This window comes from Callorhinchus milii, unplaced genomic scaffold (genome assembly GCF_018977255.1).
Source record: "Callorhinchus milii isolate IMCB2004 unplaced genomic scaffold, IMCB_Cmil_1.0 Scaffold5, whole genome shotgun sequence".
Classification (NCBI taxonomy): domain Eukaryota; kingdom Metazoa; phylum Chordata; class Chondrichthyes; order Chimaeriformes; family Callorhinchidae; genus Callorhinchus; species Callorhinchus milii.
In genome coordinates, this window is record NW_024704746.1 from 30,354,655 (window position 1) to 30,371,687 (window position 17,033).

Sequence of the window (17,033 nt, forward strand, 5' to 3'; positions counted from 1 at the left end):
CCCTCTCCTCTCCCCCCCCCTCTTGTGGTCTCGCGTCACTTCCTGCGTAGCTCCCGCCCCGCCCCGCGCCGCCCCGGCCCCGGCCCGGCGCGCGGCCAGTGGGCGGGGCGTCTCCGAGCGGCACCTGTCCATCAACCCGCCACTGCCCGCACCGGCTGCAAAAGGGAGAGGGGGCGGAGTCACTGCAATTGTTTCCATTTGCTCTGCGGATACATCACACACAGTGAGTGACACACACACAGACAGTGACACACACACACAGTGACACACAGAGACACAGACAGTGACACACACACACACACAGTGACACACACACATGGACACACATAGAGACACACAGTGAGTGACACACACACAGTGACACACAGAGAGACACACAGTGAGTGACACACACACAGACAGTGACACACACACACAGTGACACACAGTGACACATACACACAGTGACACACAGAGACACAGACAGTGACACACACACACAGTGACACACACACATGGACACACATAGAGACACACAGTGAGTGACACACACACAGTGACACACAGAGACACAGACAGTGACACACACACACACACACAGTGACACACAGAGACACAGACAGTGACACACAGAGACACAGACAGTGACACACAGTGACACACACACATGGACACACATAGAGACACAGACACACACACACACACACAGTGACACACATAGAGACACAGACAGTGACACAGACAGTGAGTGACACACAGAGACACAGTGACACACATAGAGACACACAGACACACACACACAGACACACACACAGTGACACACACAGACAGTGACACACATAGAGACACACACAGTGACACACAGACACACACACACAGTGACACAGACACACACAGACCAGGCAAAAGGGGTGAGCAGTCAACTATCTCTCTCTCTCTCTCTCTCTCTGGTCCATCACCAGAACTTGTTGCACAACTCGCACACGACTGTTTTTTTCTCTCAAATCGAGTGAGTTTCTTATTTTTTATTTATTCCTCACTCTTTTTTTTTTAAAAAATTAATGTCATTTAATTTTTTATTTAAAATGTCTATGTTTATCACCACTCCCCTCCCCACCCCCCAAAAAAATGGGTTGTTGTGATGATAATAATAATTAATAATAATTGTTATTAATAATAATAATAATAAGGGATAATGCTGCAAAATCTGGAGAGAGAGAGAGAGAGAGAGAGAGAGAAAAAACCCACACATTTCAACTTAAATCTGGCAAAATGTTGGATTTATTTATATAATGTTGTTACTGCCAGAGTTTTGGGGTTTAATTGCTATGTCTGCAAGTTTCCCCACACACCCATTTAACTTTTTTTCTTAACTTAAAAGTTCTTTTAGACGTTTCTTTCAATTGTAACTTTAATTTGCAAAAGTTTCTCCCTCCCCCACGCCCAACATTTGGTCATGAGAAATATTTATTTCAATTCATATAATCTATTTCATTGTGATATGAAGTTCCAGTAGAAATTGTGTGGGAATTGCAATGTATGAGTGAACTGCAACTGATAGATTGTACTTAATAGAGTGAATTCTTAAAACAGATGATACATTTCAATTCCTTTGGTAAGTGACTGTGTGTGTGTGTATTTATATGGGTCTGTATAACCTTTCTGCATTGATGACCAGACTTGTGTGTATGTATGTGTGAGTGAGGGAGATCTCTGATTGCACTCACTGACTGTGCAAGTTGAGTTGTATTTGGCTGAGATATTTTGAACAGTCCCCTAATAGGAACTTCTGATATAACCATCACAGAGGAGTAGGACTATTGACTGAGAATCAGCTGATTTATTGTACACCTTAGACTAGAGAGGGAAACTGCATTCTCTTAACTATAACTTAGACTGGAACATAATGCTGTTCCCCACTCCCTTCCCTACTTAATTCTCTTTAACCCCTGTATTCAGAACAGAAGTTTGAGAAGATATTGAGACCTTAAATCATTCTCTTTCTCCCCCTCCACTCTAATTCATTGAGATAGAATTACATCCAACCATGTGAGTGTGGTTCATGATAGTGTTTGTCTCTTTTTTTCAGAGCAACTTGCAGCCATTCATGCATTTCACAGATGAGTAAAGATGCCCATATCTGGGAAAGATTAAGAGTTACATTTCTGGTTTGTCAGAGCAAGGTTCTTTGTGGTTATTAACACACCTGTGAACGTATGGATTGGCACTTGTTAGACTAAACACGTTCTCTGAAGAATGGTAGCAAATGCACATTGTGGAGATTGAGAGATTAACAGGTTTGTTAAAGACAGCTGGTTTGCAGTTTGCACAAACTAGACCAATTGACTCTTAGATAAGTGTGGCAGATGCAATATGACCATTGAATATGTTTGATATTTAAAGACATAGCCTGAATGCATTCATTATATGTTATTGCAAATTTGGCACAAAAATCTGTTTACTGCCGTGGTAAAAGGAGGCTGTAGTGATCACCAGTCTGAAGAGGTTTATAATAATAATAATAATTTATGATGTTAACTTGGCATAATGGCATAAATGTTTGCTTTTGATCAATGCAAACTCAATAAAAATGCAGGCCCAAGACCTTTTGATGGGTTTTGGTATGAGTATATAATCAAAGGGTCAAATGTTAGAATTGTGCGTAAACTTGTGCATAAAGTTGAAACTAAAGTGGTGTATTTTTTAAACGAACTAAATCTCCGTGCTCAATTTAAGATGAGTAAATTCCTTATCGTTCGGTTCCATTATCAAAACAATTTTTGCCTATTGCAGGAGACAGATGGAACATGTTTTTGGCCCTGTATTAGGTGCACATTGAGTTCTCACAGTGGCACAAGTGCCTTGCGGGAGAAATAATAATATAATAATCCTTGCATTTGATTTAGCGCCTTATCACCTCTTCGAGACGTGTTAAAGATTGATTCTGCTGTGTAAGGAGGGAGGAGAGTTGCTCATTGGAAATTCAGAATAGAATTTCCAAGCTTTTCCTTCTCTATAAAGACTTTAATATCTCACCTACATTGTCAAGACTAGGATGTTGCAAATACAGACTTATGTCCTAGTATTACATGTATGGCTATGTTTCACTCACCATATATACAGTCAATTCACTTTACAGTATATTCTGTGAAGCCGTTTGAGAGTCTAGAAGATATAATAAGGCGCTATATCAAAGGCAAGGGTTATTATTTGTTGGAGTACAGACACAGTGCTTTTTCCTCAACACAGCTGACTGAGGATCCATTCTAATTAGATCATATCAACAGAAGTTTCCAATCTTCCTTTATTATATCTTGTTCCTCAAATAATTGTTTCTCTTGTTGATTCTAAACTGTCTACTAACCCTCAAGTTATTAATGAGCTTTGATAATAATAATAATCCTTGCATTTGAATAGCACTTGTCACGCCTTCTCGACGTCTCAAAGCGCTTCACAGAATATATTGTAAAGTGAATTGACTATTAATGCAAATTTCAATCAATTGCATAGCTGTTCTCTTAACTTTTTTTTTAAAAGTCAACATTGTATCCCTTTACAACCAGTTATTTAACAATACATGAACCTGATTATTATGGTTCTTTGAACAATATGACCTATATCCTATGTGTAGTGAGGGTGTGGTTAGTTCCTGGACCAGTACTTTCCTGATAAACCAAACTTTTTACATTGTTGTATACAATAAATAGAATTTATGTCCCTAACTTGAAGGCAAGACATGCTGACCTGCAAGAAGAATTTGAATAAATTCAGTGTTCTTTGACTAACACATGTTTTTGAAAGTCATTGAACCAAATTGATCAAATACAATGCATGTGCCCACATTTAGATATACTGAAGCAAACAGTGCTGCCTCTTTGCTTGTATGGTGCTTAGAAGCGAGTAACCTTTTTAAAAACAAATGGAAACAGTATTCAAGAATACAGAGATAGGTAGCGATTGAAATGTAATGAATATCTCAAGGACGCAATGTCCGTTGATGGATGTGTGGCTTTTTAACAACATAGAAATCTAAAGTTGCAATTCCTTACCGTGTACCATAAATGATAAGCTTGAGGCATATTTTCTTATGCTACAGGGAGCTGAGAAGTGATTGCCAGGACTAGAAGAAATTGGAAGAATGCGTGTGTTGTACCGTTTTCTTGAGTTCAGCAATTCATGTTGGGCTATCAATCCATAGGTACTGGAAACGCTTGATGGAAGTGGCCATTCGTTAAAACTAAAGTGTTCTTGACGGTGAACTCAACCACCATACCTTGTAAGCTGTTCCAGCAGTTAATTGCCCTCCGGGTAAAGAAACTTTTCCTGTTGTGCTGAACTTGCGCTTTGCAACCCTAAACTGGTGTCCTCTTCTGCGGTTTAAAGTCAATTGCAGAATCACAGCCTTCCTAATCTGTATATCTCAATCTACAGTAGAGCACCTGTACTCATGGCAATTATTGGAGATTTGGAGATACAGAACTGTGCCTTGAATAGCTATTTATCTTGGTTCTTGAGCAATTTTCAAAGAATAAGACAGTATTGGCATAGCCTGATTGTTATGCCACTGTATTTTCCTCTCATGTATTGTATTTAAGCGACACATTGTGTAAAATTGATGCTTGATTATTACTCCCTGAGCATTGTTTGGGATAGTTGTAGTTCAATTGAATCAATTGTCATTTACTGCACATTTTTATTTTCTTATGTAGTGCTTGAATTCAACACTAGAGGATGCTCTTAGCAAGTACTGTAATATTTGACCCTTATCTGTTTTATTGTTCAGACTGAACTAAGCTTATTTACATAAGTAAGGAACTACTGAAGTTAGAAACTGGGAAACAAACTAAATGCCTTCAAATACTATAATCTATTTTTAAATTACTGTCTCCTTTACTATTGGAGCTATCCCCTTTGTGTTTTAAATTTGCTTCACCACAAAACATAAACTGCGAAACTACAGCAACAATGAAATATTATACCATTTATTCAAATAATTTGCAAAACTACCATAGACACGTGGGGTAAAATAAACCGACTTGACCCAGTGAACCAAATATCCGCTTGTATTGATTGATTCCATTTGCTCAGAGATTAACCAGTAGAGAATGCTTGTTTAGATTTGCCTTTCTACACAAATCTTTTCCCAGTACAGAACGACCAAACTAGATTTTTCAGTTTGAAAAAGCCGATACAATAATGATTTATTTGTGAGTAAAACTGAACGCCCTCTACAAGCGATTAATGTCTTATTCGGCGAAAAAAAAATGTGCAATCTTTTGTAAAAGTTCAAAGGCTGAGAATAACTAGAAGCTCATTGAAGCAGATCATTTTGTTTGAAATTACAGATGAATCCTGGTCAATACAAAGCGATGTCCTGTTTGGATCAGGACCTCTATGTAATAGGAGTGAGTGACAAAGGAGGCACTGGAATCCAAAGCCTTGATCAGAATGTTGTTGGTCACAGATACAGTATACACATTTAGCTCGATTCCTCCGAGTATTCATCCTTGTGTTAAACTGCTGGCTCAATGGTATGGCTGAACAAATGGCAGGCCACTTTGGACTCTGCAAGTACTTGAGTTAAAAGGATTAAAGTCTGTCGTCTGAGTTGAGGGTAGAGGTCTCACCAAAGCCTAGTCACTGAAGGCAGGCTGTGAATTGAAGACTTGGTGTAATTAGATTACTGTAACGAGAATGAGAGGCTCTGTCTTGGTGGTCCGAAATGTCATAGGCCACTGGGGAATTGTGTTTGTTGGATTTCAGACCGTTTGAATGAATGCAGAGCGAAAATCTGAAAATCCTTTTAATCCAGTTCAATTCCTTGGGGATTTATTTGTCATTAAACAACAATCAAGGGATTGTGGGGGCATCAAACAGTATAATTGCACACAACATATTTTTTTCACATATATCCGTCACGAACCAGATATCTTTAAACCTAACGGAGCAAATGTTGCTTTAAGTTCAGCTGTCCTGAATCACCGCGGTCAAAATAACATTGCTGCAACTTATCGTCTCTCCGACCACCTCCTTTCTCGTTTTGTGGGTTTTTATATCCTGGAAAGGTCATGTGTTCTGTGCTGTTGCTATGCTGCAGAACTGTGAAAGCTTAAACTGTGCGTGGCCCATGCTAAACTAATTTGAGTCAATTTGTCTACATCATTTTAACAATTGTTCAGTGCATTTTGAACCACATATACAAAGTTGCATTGTAAAAACCTACAGAGCAGATGCTGACTGCTCATTCCACTGTGGCCGAGCTGTTGCTAGTCATTCACCATGGTTTCTGTCCTCCCTCGTGGCAATGTTAGCTTTTCTACTGCGGAGTTATATCTGTACCTAGGTGGTGGCAGTCGTCTTGTAGGAAAAAAAGACACAATTTTGCAGAAAACTTTGCAGCAGTCTTAAATCAGCATGACTTTTTATGTAACTCGAGTGAAAGCTAACCGTCGCATTTCAAGATAACTGGAAGTGCAATACGAATTATCTAATATTGTAGCCTCACGGCTGTAAGTAGAAAGTGTAGAATCAGGAACGCCCCCTTATACTCCTCTTTCTGATGCCATGCACATTATTTTAGACCCCAACCAAATGTATGTAAAGTTCGTGTAATGGTTCATTTTTAGACGAATGAACCAACTTTTTACTTTCCAACTACTCCTCTTCCTTTCGTAGCGGTTCTTTTTAACTCGACTATGGTTTCCCAGGTGCCATCCAAAACCTAGTCCAAGTAACTATTATTGGTGTATGAGCTTCGAAACAGTGTCAGTTGGCAGTTTTGACCAGGCTGAGCTGGCTCCAATGGAGCTAACGTACCTGGCAAAGCAATACTGGAATCCACTCAGTGCTCCGAGGCAGACTCGGTCATCCAGTTCCAGAGCCAGGCAGGTTCTCAAGACACTGTTGCCATACCAGTTAGCTTTGCAAATTGGCACGACTTGAAGGGGCAGATCACTCACTGTAAGCCAAGCCACCAATAGTTAGGGTTTCTGCATACGTCGGACACGAGATACGAGTTTACAAAGATAATTTAGCCAACGATTTTAATGAATATTAATCTGCGTCTTACATTATTGCATATAATGCAATGTTGAACCGGCATGAAATTGTGCAGAAGAATGGTTAGTAGTGTTTAACTTTCTAATTGTTTTTTTTAAAAAAAACTTGGTTGTTGATGTTAGGGGGAAGAAAAATCTACCGGTATTCTGCAAAGTTTAAAAGAAAGTTCAGTTCTTATCCTTCCACAGAGTTAACAGCTCTGTATTTTCCTTGTAACTGCTTTACAAAGACTATCACAATTTGCATTTGGAAGGATTTGTTCTGGTAGTGTTTATTGCTCTCTTTTTGGCTCTTTGTTGTTCAAACATTATTCACCCCAGATGGGCCTTTTTTTTCTTGTTTAATTGGATGGGATTGCTTTCCAGTCTTTATTGTTGGGTTCAGTGAGGGTATTAGGGATGGACATGAAACCAGGATCCTGCGGGTTTAACCCCTGGATTCCAATTTTAAATGTTTAACAGGAGAAATTCTGCATGAGTCTAGAATTACTTTTCTGTAGCATTTTTGAGTGCTCAGAATTTGACAAATTCTTTAAATACAACCTTCATTTGAATTTTTTTAGAAAAGTGCTTTAGAAATCCAACTTCAAAGTGAAGATGGCATTCAACAATTTGTCGAATTCTGGACAATCTAATTAAATTTCTCCCATACATGTGTTTTGGGGATATCTGATTCAAACAATTCATCTGCATTTTCCGTTACTTTAACCCAGGAAAGAAGTGCCTGGATAATTGAGATGATCTCGGTCTGGCCTCTATGTCGTCTGGGTAGTGTAAGTCTTAGCAATGCACCCAAGATATAATTAAGATGTTATACCAGAATGTCTGATAAGATGAAGATTTGTGGCCTTGCATAGGTCATCATAATTTGGAATTGAACAACGTTTTCAGATGCTTGCTTTGCCTCTTCCTGCAATGTACTTTTTTTCAATATGGCCACACTTTCTAACTAGGAATGCTAATCTATTGATCGTCTGAAAGGCACAGCAAGGGAATCCGCAAATGAAGCAGAGGTTAGTTGTGACCTGACCTAACCTACTGATATTGAACTGCACAGCACTTGTATTTGGAAATGTAGGTGGCCCGAAGACCAGCTCCTCCTCGGCTTTCTACCAGTGGAGGGCTCTCTTTGCAAAATGTTCCTGTGCGTTAAAATATTCTACAGCATTAAAGCAGGCAAGCACTGTGATTGTGTCACAATGTTAACAAAAATGCTGCTTCAAATGGGTGGGTGGTAGGAGGAAACTAGTTTTCACAGCCATTCATGACTTGTGGTTTAGATTAAGAACTGATGTGGACTTACAGTGGAGGAGGCATGCAGACCAAATTTTAAGATGGCCTTATTTCAGCTGAGACATTTTGACATGAAGGATACAGAAAAGGGCACAAAATTAATAGTGCACAAAGAATTGGGTCCTGAAGTTACCCAAGGAGAGGCTTCAAAAGCTTGAATTGTTCACAGTGTAGAACAGGAGGCTTGTGAAGATCATATTTAAGTAGTCGAGATCCTGAAGGGTTTAGTTAAACTGAATTCTAAATTGGCCACAAACTCTACAAGGGAGACCGATGCTCGCGGGAAAGGAGTGTGAACAGTTCAGATGTAATTGCTACATGATAGGGGTGACTGGATGGAATGGACTACTTTGAGGCAGATTGTCGACGAATTCGACAAAGACGGAATTGGATAGCCACTCCTCCTAGCTGCATGTTCTCTAAACCAGCATTTATTGCAATAAAATAGCCTGACTCTCAAACTACTATTGATAGAGGTAATGTTAGTCAATGTTTTGTTGATACAAATTAGAATTCAGAGCCTAGTGGACCTCACTGGCCCATAAACCTTGACCAATAAACCCTTCAGGCTGGTTCTGCTAAGTAATCCTGCCAACTGAGGAACTAACCTATAAAACAGTGTAAAAAGGAGTTGCATAGGTAGCAATAACTGCTGTTTTCCTAAATTATAGGCTATCCTTGCATATGTATGCAACCATTTCAATGCCCACCGATATCTAAATATAGATAGTGATTTAACAAACGAGCCAAAAGTGAACGCCAACAGTTTGTTTTCATAATCCGAAGAAGTACTATTACTATTTCTGATGGCTGATTACTTGTAATGCTCAATTATTAAACTAAGCACTAATTCGTGTGGTACTTCAACACATCCTGAAGAGAGGGAAATGATCATGCTGCTGGCTTGTATAGTTTTTATGCAGTTAGATTTTTATTCCGTCTCTTCATAATGTATGGTTGACACGAACAAAATACTTTGGACATCAGAAGCACCCATTTTACCAGATTTAAGATGCATAAAACGAGATTAAAACGCCGGTTAATTATTTTGGTTACTGATGCTAGAGTTAATGCAGTTCAGGCTTTGTGGCAATTTCCAAACATTTTCTGGAGGTTCTTTGTTGCCGTTCTTGGCTGCTGTATCTTTTATTCTGTGGCTAATTTTGCTCATTTCTCTTGTAAGCTGTCTAGAAGCAGAGAAAGGCTTTGGGTCTGGTAATGCCCCTCAGTCTGCCTTTATTGAATTCCACCTCCACTTTTCAAATGGAAGCATAATTTATCTTAGTTTTTTAGAACGGCAATGGATGCCTTCAAGGGACCGCTCCTTTCTTTCCCAGCTGCATTTGTTGACATGCAGTCAATCTGTATTTTTTTCCTCCCACTCTCTCTCCTCTTCCCTCCCTCCCCCCACCTCCTCTTCTCTCCCGCAAGAGGCAATAAAGCATCTACAGCTGTGGTCTTTTATTAGCATAGCCATTCTGAATAAAAATAGTCGGGAGACTAAATATATTACCCCCATTACCTTTGTCAAAAGGTGACAGTTTTAAAACAATTTAGCTTTTCACACGGAAAGCAAATTGAACAGCGAAAAGCACTATAATTTAATTATAAATACTTTTAAATAGGAGTCAGTTGTTTTTTTCAAAGAAAATCTGAAATGCAGTAGAAAAGTTTTGAGCCGTGGAAAACGCCCTTTTTGGTAAAGAAAAAGAAAGTAACGTTTTAAATTTAATGTGGTTAAAACTTTTGAGAAAAGTCCAGGAATCTCTCATGAGTTACTGTATTTATGTCTCACTGGGTTTGCTTTGTCTTAACTGGAAGGTTTTATGGATTAAGGCAGACACATGGGGTGATGTGATGTGACTGGACAATTGTACTGAACTCTTCAGTAAATTTTGGTTAACATACCACGTGATACTTGATTTGTACAGAAGTGTTTTTATTAAAGACATTGGCACTACCAGTTTCATTTTGAATGTGGATTTTTGTTCAGATTAGGTTTATCCATAAATAGTTTCTTTCCCCCGCCCCCCCCTCCCCTCAATACAGTACCACCAAAAATAATCTTTTTTTCTTGAATGTTTTTTTTCTTCAAATACTGTGGACAAAATGTTTATCTGGTACAAAGGTCAATCCACTTTCCAGGATATCCTGTTAAGCGTTTTGAGACGTCTCGATGACATGATCAGGCGCTATATCAAATGCATCAATTATTAAACTCAATCCAAATTCACTTCTGGCTGCCTGAACGTCACTATATGTCCCAAAGAATATTTGGTCAACTCTTTCTCGTCTTTCTAATCTTCAGCATAGTTCCCAACGAAATATTGCAGTCATCTTGCAGTTATTTTTGAAGGAGTTGGTGAACATGTTCTTTTAGCTTTGTGCTCTACCATGTAATTAGAATTTCAGCTATATATCTTAGTCTCTCATCATTTTACAATAATCTCAATAAATTTTTCAGTGAAACCATGGTTCTCTTCATAAGTTAGAATTCTGTTCTGTTTTTCTGAAACTTCTCCAATCATTATTTTCAAATGGCATCCTGTAAGCTGGAAACGGATGAAAAATAATTATACCCAAATGCTTTAAATAGATCTGTTACAAATAGCATTTGAGATGTATTTTTGCATGCATCTCCATTAACATTTTCATTGGATTGGCACAGACCTTCTTGAATGCTAACAACAAATCGTATATTACAAGAGATACTCTGAAATAGGCAGCTTTCTGTTTCCAAGCAATTTGTAGTTAAGTACATGTTAAGTCACCTCCTTCAACTTTTTCCTTGTGGAATTTTTGTCAAGGTCTGAAAATACAAATGAAAGAGTTTTTGCCCACTAGTTCAGTTACCTCCTCAATTTCGGTCAATCTATGTGTTGTATTTGTTTGCCACACTGAAAGTGAATCTTCTAGATTTACATTTAATGATTCACAGAAACAAGAATAATTAGAAAATGCGAAATTAATATTGCTATCTAGTAGATTATCATTGTTTAAGCTTCCTACATATATAATAATCCTTGCATTTGATATAGCGCCTTATGAAGTCTCAAAGCACTTCACAGAATATACTGTAAAGTGAATTGACTGTGTTTTGTGGGCGAAAGGTGGCAGCCAAATATATTATGTAAAATGACAATAAACATTTTCTCCCTTTTTAGGATTAAGATTACAATCATCAGAACAGATTTAAAGATATTCTGAAACAGTTTCTATATGAGTTCAACAGGCATCTCCTCTTTATCGGCCAAGCGAAAGGGAGAAGGCGTCGGAATGGGAGCTGATCTTGGGAAGAGCCAGAGTAGCAGCCAAGGCACTAGCATTGGCAAAGAAGAGTATAGGCGAATACCAACAGATCGGGCTGACCTGATCTTAGCAAAGAACATCAGTCAGCTAGCAGTCAATGAAAAACCAACTGCAATTAGGTACTGTATTCTAATTAACCTTTTAAGTTTTGATCATTGGAGCCTCACCCCTATTTTAGTCTGAAAATTCAGCTCATTGCAGGGGGTAATAATTCCTTCAAAATAAATGTTAAAAAATTTTTTTTGGTAACTCAATCCATGACTGTTTGTGGGACGCTGCTGTGTGCAAATGGCTGCAGCGTTTTGCCCACAAAATATAGTCAATTCCCTTTACAACACATCCTGTGAAGCACTTTGAGACGTCTCGAAGACCTGATAAGGCACTAAAGCAAATGCAAGGATTATTATTATTATTATTATTTCTTTATCACATTTTTTGTAGCAAAGGAAACTCTAGGAAGACCACCCTAGTTCCTCCAAAGTGTCTCCAGGATGCTAAAGCATCGAATGCTCGAGGCAAGCTAACAAAACTCCAGGATGTTGCTGCGCTAATCAGGAATCGTCATTGCAGAAACATTGTTGTGATGGCGGGAGCAGGTATAAGCACTGCCAGTGGAATCCCAGATTTCAGGTGAATAAGGAATAAAGTACACAATATTTTATCTATAGAAAGTATAGGTTTACAGACCAGTTTCAATGGTCCTGATAGTCCTTTAAAGCAAATAATAATTAAAACCTTTGTTTTAAATTTGTGGCACAAGCTAATAAAATTTATAAAAGAAAACTGAGTTGTATTGCTGTGTCTAGTCTTGATTATTTATTCCCCATGTTACAGCTACTTTCGTACAGTAGATGCTGGAATTTTTAATTACCGCAAATCACTCTTAGTGCAGTTATTTTTAATAGTGTTTCATTCAGTCATTCCTATCACTTTTGAGGCTCAGTCCAAATCAGTATTTCAATCAGGAGGAGAAGGTTCACTTGGGTAGTCAAACTGATTAATGATTTACTTGTTAAAGATATGTGAAGTCTGGCCTGTGAATGTTTGAACTGTTAAACACGCTTGTTAAAATGCAGATTTTATTGTGAGCTCTATGTCAAGTACCACAGTAGGGGCCCCAAATTCTCCAGGCAAAGCGATGAAACTTTTTACCATGTTTTTTTTCCTCTCTCACCCAAAACAGGACGCCAGGCACAGGCTTGTATGATAACTTAGAGGAGTACAATGTTCCCTATCCTGAGGCGATATTTGATGAGAGCTACTTTGTTCATAATCCACTCCCATTCTTCTCTCTGGCTAAGAAACTGTACACTGAAAATTACAAACCTAACTACATCCACTACTTTCTGCGAATGCTACATGAAAAGGGACTCTTGCTGAGATTATACACACAGAATATTGATGGATTGGAAAGAAGTAAGAAGCCTTTTATTTGTTAAGAAATTATTTTTAATTGTATACACAAATTGTTGGTAAGTAATTTTCTCCAAATTCAATTGTTTGCTTGCGTACTTGGGCATAAATAAATGATCGTTATTTATTTTTCCAAAGTATGAAAATTATTTTTTTTAAAAATATAACAAATTTCAAAAGGGAACTTTGTTTATAGAGAAAAAAAATTCTGTACTAATCAACCAGTGAAACCAAAATGGGGGCAATTTTTACTTCCTCAGAAAATCCCTCAGATGCATTTATTTATATAGCGTTCCTTGCGCATAGTAGCATCCCAGAGAGCTTGACAGTGGGAGGGGGGGGCACAACGCCAAGCAGGGGGGAGGTGACCGTAGGCACAGTTGAAGATAAAGGTCTTCGGGCACGACCTGCAGATGAGGGAGGAAGGGGGCAAGGTGGAGGGATAGAGGAAGAGTGTTCCAGAGTTTCGGGGTGTAATGGCTCAAAACGTAGCCACCGCTGGAGAAGTAACTTTGCAGAGGTAATCTTTCAGGCTCAGTCAATGAACCAACGAACCCTTACTTATTCGAGGCCACTTTGGTTCAAGTCCCCTGAATGGTTGCTGAAGACAGGTTTGACTGGACTCTTGGTTGAGAAAACTGGAACATTAAACATCAGCAAGACCTGAACGTTATCGAATCATTTTAGTCTTACCCAAAGCGAATCCCTAGGGTAGTTTAACTGCAGGGACTTCAGCCATTGACCCTTTATGAAAAGAATTTATTTAAACTTCAGGGTTGTTTTATTTTAGCATCCTAAGTGATTCAGAACTGAAAGGCAGTGGAAGTAACTATAATCAACCTGGACATTTTCTTACAGTGGCTGGGATCCCTTCAATAAAAATGGTCGAAGCTCATGGCACATTTTTAACTGCATCTTGTTCTTCCTGTCGTTCCCCCTATCCAGCAAGTAAAGCAAAGGTAAAAGCAGAGACATTGAAGCTAATGTATTGTATCGTGGGCTGTGGTGGAAATTGCATTTTTATCAATTCAGTTACAAAAAAGGTAGCAGCCAGGAGCACAAATACATGCAGAGAGTTTCTACTTTCCAGCCTGGGACTGTGCGAGATAGGATGAAGAGTGTGCAGATTATTTGTGGTGCATTAATTTAAATTGCTGCAATTATTTTAAGTCCCCTGTTAAATTTAATTTGCAATGAGATGTCACTCCCCAACTATAGCTGTTGAAAGTTAATTGTGCATCATTTGTAGGACATGTATAAGCAAATTGTGGGGTTCAAGGATGTGGATTCAAACCCTAAATCAGGCCTTTAGTTCCGAGCTCAGGATGACATTCCAGTGCAAAACTGGGGAAAATACTGCATTGTCAGAAGTCAAAACTGGGAAAAAATTGCATTTGTCCGTTGGATTAAAATGTTAAACCAAGGTCCTGCCTGTTTAGTTAGATGGTAAAGATCCCATGACAGTACTTGAAAGAGGATGACTGTTATTAGTTGGCAAAACCATTATTTTCCCCCTTCAGTGTGGGTGGAAGAGACTAAATCTTACCCCTTTAATATGGAGCAAATTTGTCAGTCTTCTAGATTCATTAGAAACTAGAAAAATTCTCTCGCGGGTGTGAAAATTAGCCACTGGGACAGAATGCAAGACTAACTGTCAATCACTGAGTAGTATGGTTCTGTTGACTCCCTAGTATAGGGGAAAGAAAAGTTGTATTGTCTTGTCATGAGTTGTGGGTGGGGAGGAGACTATTAATCTTTCTGCATTATATTCTACCCCCTCCTCGCTCCCTCCCTTCCCTCCCCCTGACCATTTCCCCCCTGCTCGGGTCCTGACCCAACTGTCCAGCGCCTTGGGACGTCCTCCCGACGTGAAAGGCGCTCTATAAATGAAATCTTGTTGTTGTTGTTGTATTTTGTATTAAAAATGTAAATGAAAACGTAACTGGTTATCTGTAGTAATTAACATGACTGAATTGAATAGCTCTAGCTCAAATACCCATATGTGCATGTATCAAACCAAATGACATGCTTGGTTGACCCATCAGCTGTAATATTCTCTGTTCTAGGCTGAAATTTTAAGTGACAAAATACCAAAATGCAAACGCTGCACTGGGATTGTGAAACCAGATATTGTATTTTTTGGTGAAGATCTTCCTAAAAGATTCCACTCATTGTACAGAAAGGATTTTTACAAGAGTGACCTACTTATTGTAATGGGAACATCTCTGGAGGTAAACGTTCTCGTCACCATAATGTTTATTCTAACGTTATAATTAAACTTTGTCGAAAGTACTCCAGAAAGTGGAAGTGCAATACTAATGCAATTAGAACTGGAAAGGATTATGATTGTTGAGTGGATATCTAATAATCTAATTTTAGCTGTTTTTTTCTGGGGGCTGCAGATTGAACCCTTTGCTGGGATTGTGAATTCAGTTCAACCTAATGTTCCTCGACTTCTCCTCAACCGGGATCCCGTTGGCCCATTTCAGGGAAAGTGTTTGAAGAAAACTGATGTCCGAGCACTTGGTGATCTGACTAAGAGTATCCAGTTGTTTGTGGACATGGTCGGGTGGAAGAATGACCTGGATGAACTAATCCAGGTATGGGTCAGCTATTGAGAATTGCTCAGTATATTGCCCTTGTAACCTTACTCTGTTATTGATCACTTTCCTTCCCACTCCAGGTTTCCCTCCCAAATATCCCTGAAAAAGGTTTGTGGGGTTTATATTTTTTTAACGTATCTGGATTTGCTAAGTTTTTCAGATGGTCATCATGGAAAGAATAACTCCTTTTTTTTGTGTGGGGATTAAGTACAGATTGAGTACAACACTAAGATCTGCAATTGGTCTTGTACTTAGAATAAGGATTTTTTTTAGGATGGCAAATTAATGAGGTCAGTTGCCGGAGTGCAGAAAATATTAGCCACCATTGCAAGATATACCTGATAGATTTGCTACCATTGAGAGGTTTGGGTACAACCACTATGATTTAATCAATCTAAATACTTTACAATTTCACTTGTGTTTTATACAGCAGGAAAGAGCACTTTCTTTAAAGGACCAAGTAAGCCTGGAATCCAACACTGAAATAGACTCTGACACTTTGAAGATGTCGCCTTCTGGCAATGAGGTACCAGTCTGTAGCTGAGTTTGCTCTATCAGCAGAAAACAGTACCCAGTAAAACAGCAACAAACATGAGAGCAGCAAGGACGAGAGCTCATCTGCATCATTAATCCAAACTAAGGAATTAGCTGAATTGTGTGTAAAGGTTTTAGAATGACGTGCAATATTTCAATAAAAGCAGTTAATTCTTAAATGACAATCGTTCAACTGCATATTCTGAATAAAAGCAAAGAACAATTCTTCAATAGATTGTGTGTCTGGAGATTAATGTACATCATAACCATATTGGTTCAGTGTAATTTATAAATTATATGTTGAATGTATGTCCAATAGTTTTAGGCTGGTTTTATTTCTGAATGGTAAAATCTTTGCACATTTTAAGATATGTATTTTTATTACTTAAGTATGGAAACTGGATACTAATTAATCTGTATGGACAGATTAAAATCTGTCCCAGTCTGTTCAGCATTAATGCCTAAAATCTGAGGTTTGAATCTAATATGTCAATTAGTTGAGACTGTAGTATTTTATCATTTGTCATGATTTATGTATTAACTTAATAAACTTGTTAATTCAATGTTCCTAAATGAATACTTTTTGTATAATGTTCTGAACAGTCATTGCTGAGTGATTAACTACCTCATTATAAAAAGGTTCATGATGTGCTGATCAGCTTGGGTTTGGCCTTAACAGTGACTTCCTCTAGTTAAGTGCTGGTGATCAATAACCAAAGTACCCACTGAGCCTACGCAAGCTACATTTATGTACAGTGGTCACTTCAAAAATAGGTAGTGACTTATGATAATTGCCCCATACCTTAAGTTCTTTTCAAAACTATAGAATGGGTGGGAATCATCT

General features: G+C 38.5%; 1 protein-coding gene across 3 annotated transcripts; it reads left to right on the forward strand.

Moving 5' to 3' along the window:
* Positions 1-162: 162 nt before the first annotated feature.
* On the forward strand, positions 163-16,351 carry si:dkey-103i16.6 (SIRT1 domain-containing protein). 3 transcript variants are annotated; one of them, XM_042335100.1, is made up of 9 exons: positions 874-890; positions 2,069-2,147; positions 11,495-11,758; positions 12,081-12,269; positions 12,823-13,055; positions 13,911-14,011; positions 15,119-15,283; positions 15,455-15,652; positions 16,086-16,351. In XM_042335100.1, exons 3-9 carry the CDS (start codon positions 11,550-11,552, stop codon positions 16,197-16,199), a joined length of 1,209 nt encoding a protein of 402 aa, XP_042191034.1. In that variant the 5' UTR covers positions 874-890; positions 2,069-2,147; positions 11,495-11,549; the 3' UTR covers positions 16,200-16,351. The 3 variants fall into 3 exon arrangements, with proteins under 3 accessions (XP_007893608.1, XP_042191035.1, XP_042191034.1); XM_007895417.2 differs by lacking the exons at positions 874-890; positions 2,069-2,147 and adding an exon at positions 163-223; XM_042335101.1 differs by lacking the exons at positions 874-890; positions 2,069-2,147 and adding an exon at positions 163-223 and having other exon boundaries at positions 16,089-16,351.
* The last annotated feature ends 682 nt before the right edge of the window (positions 16,352-17,033 follow it).

Bases quoted from the DNA above. Each gene is read 5' to 3' on its own strand.
- si:dkey-103i16.6 (XM_007895417.2), top strand. From the start codon at position 11,550: ATGAGTTCAACAGGCATCTCCTCTTTATCGGCCAAGCGAAAGGGAGAA. The intron at 12,270-12,822 runs GTGAATAAGGAA...CACCCAAAACAG, and splicing joins AGTGGAATCCCAGATTTCAG to GACGCCAGGCACAGGCTTGT. The intron at 15,284-15,454 runs GTAAACGTTCTC...TGGGGGCTGCAG, and splicing joins TAATGGGAACATCTCTGGAG to ATTGAACCCTTTGCTGGGAT.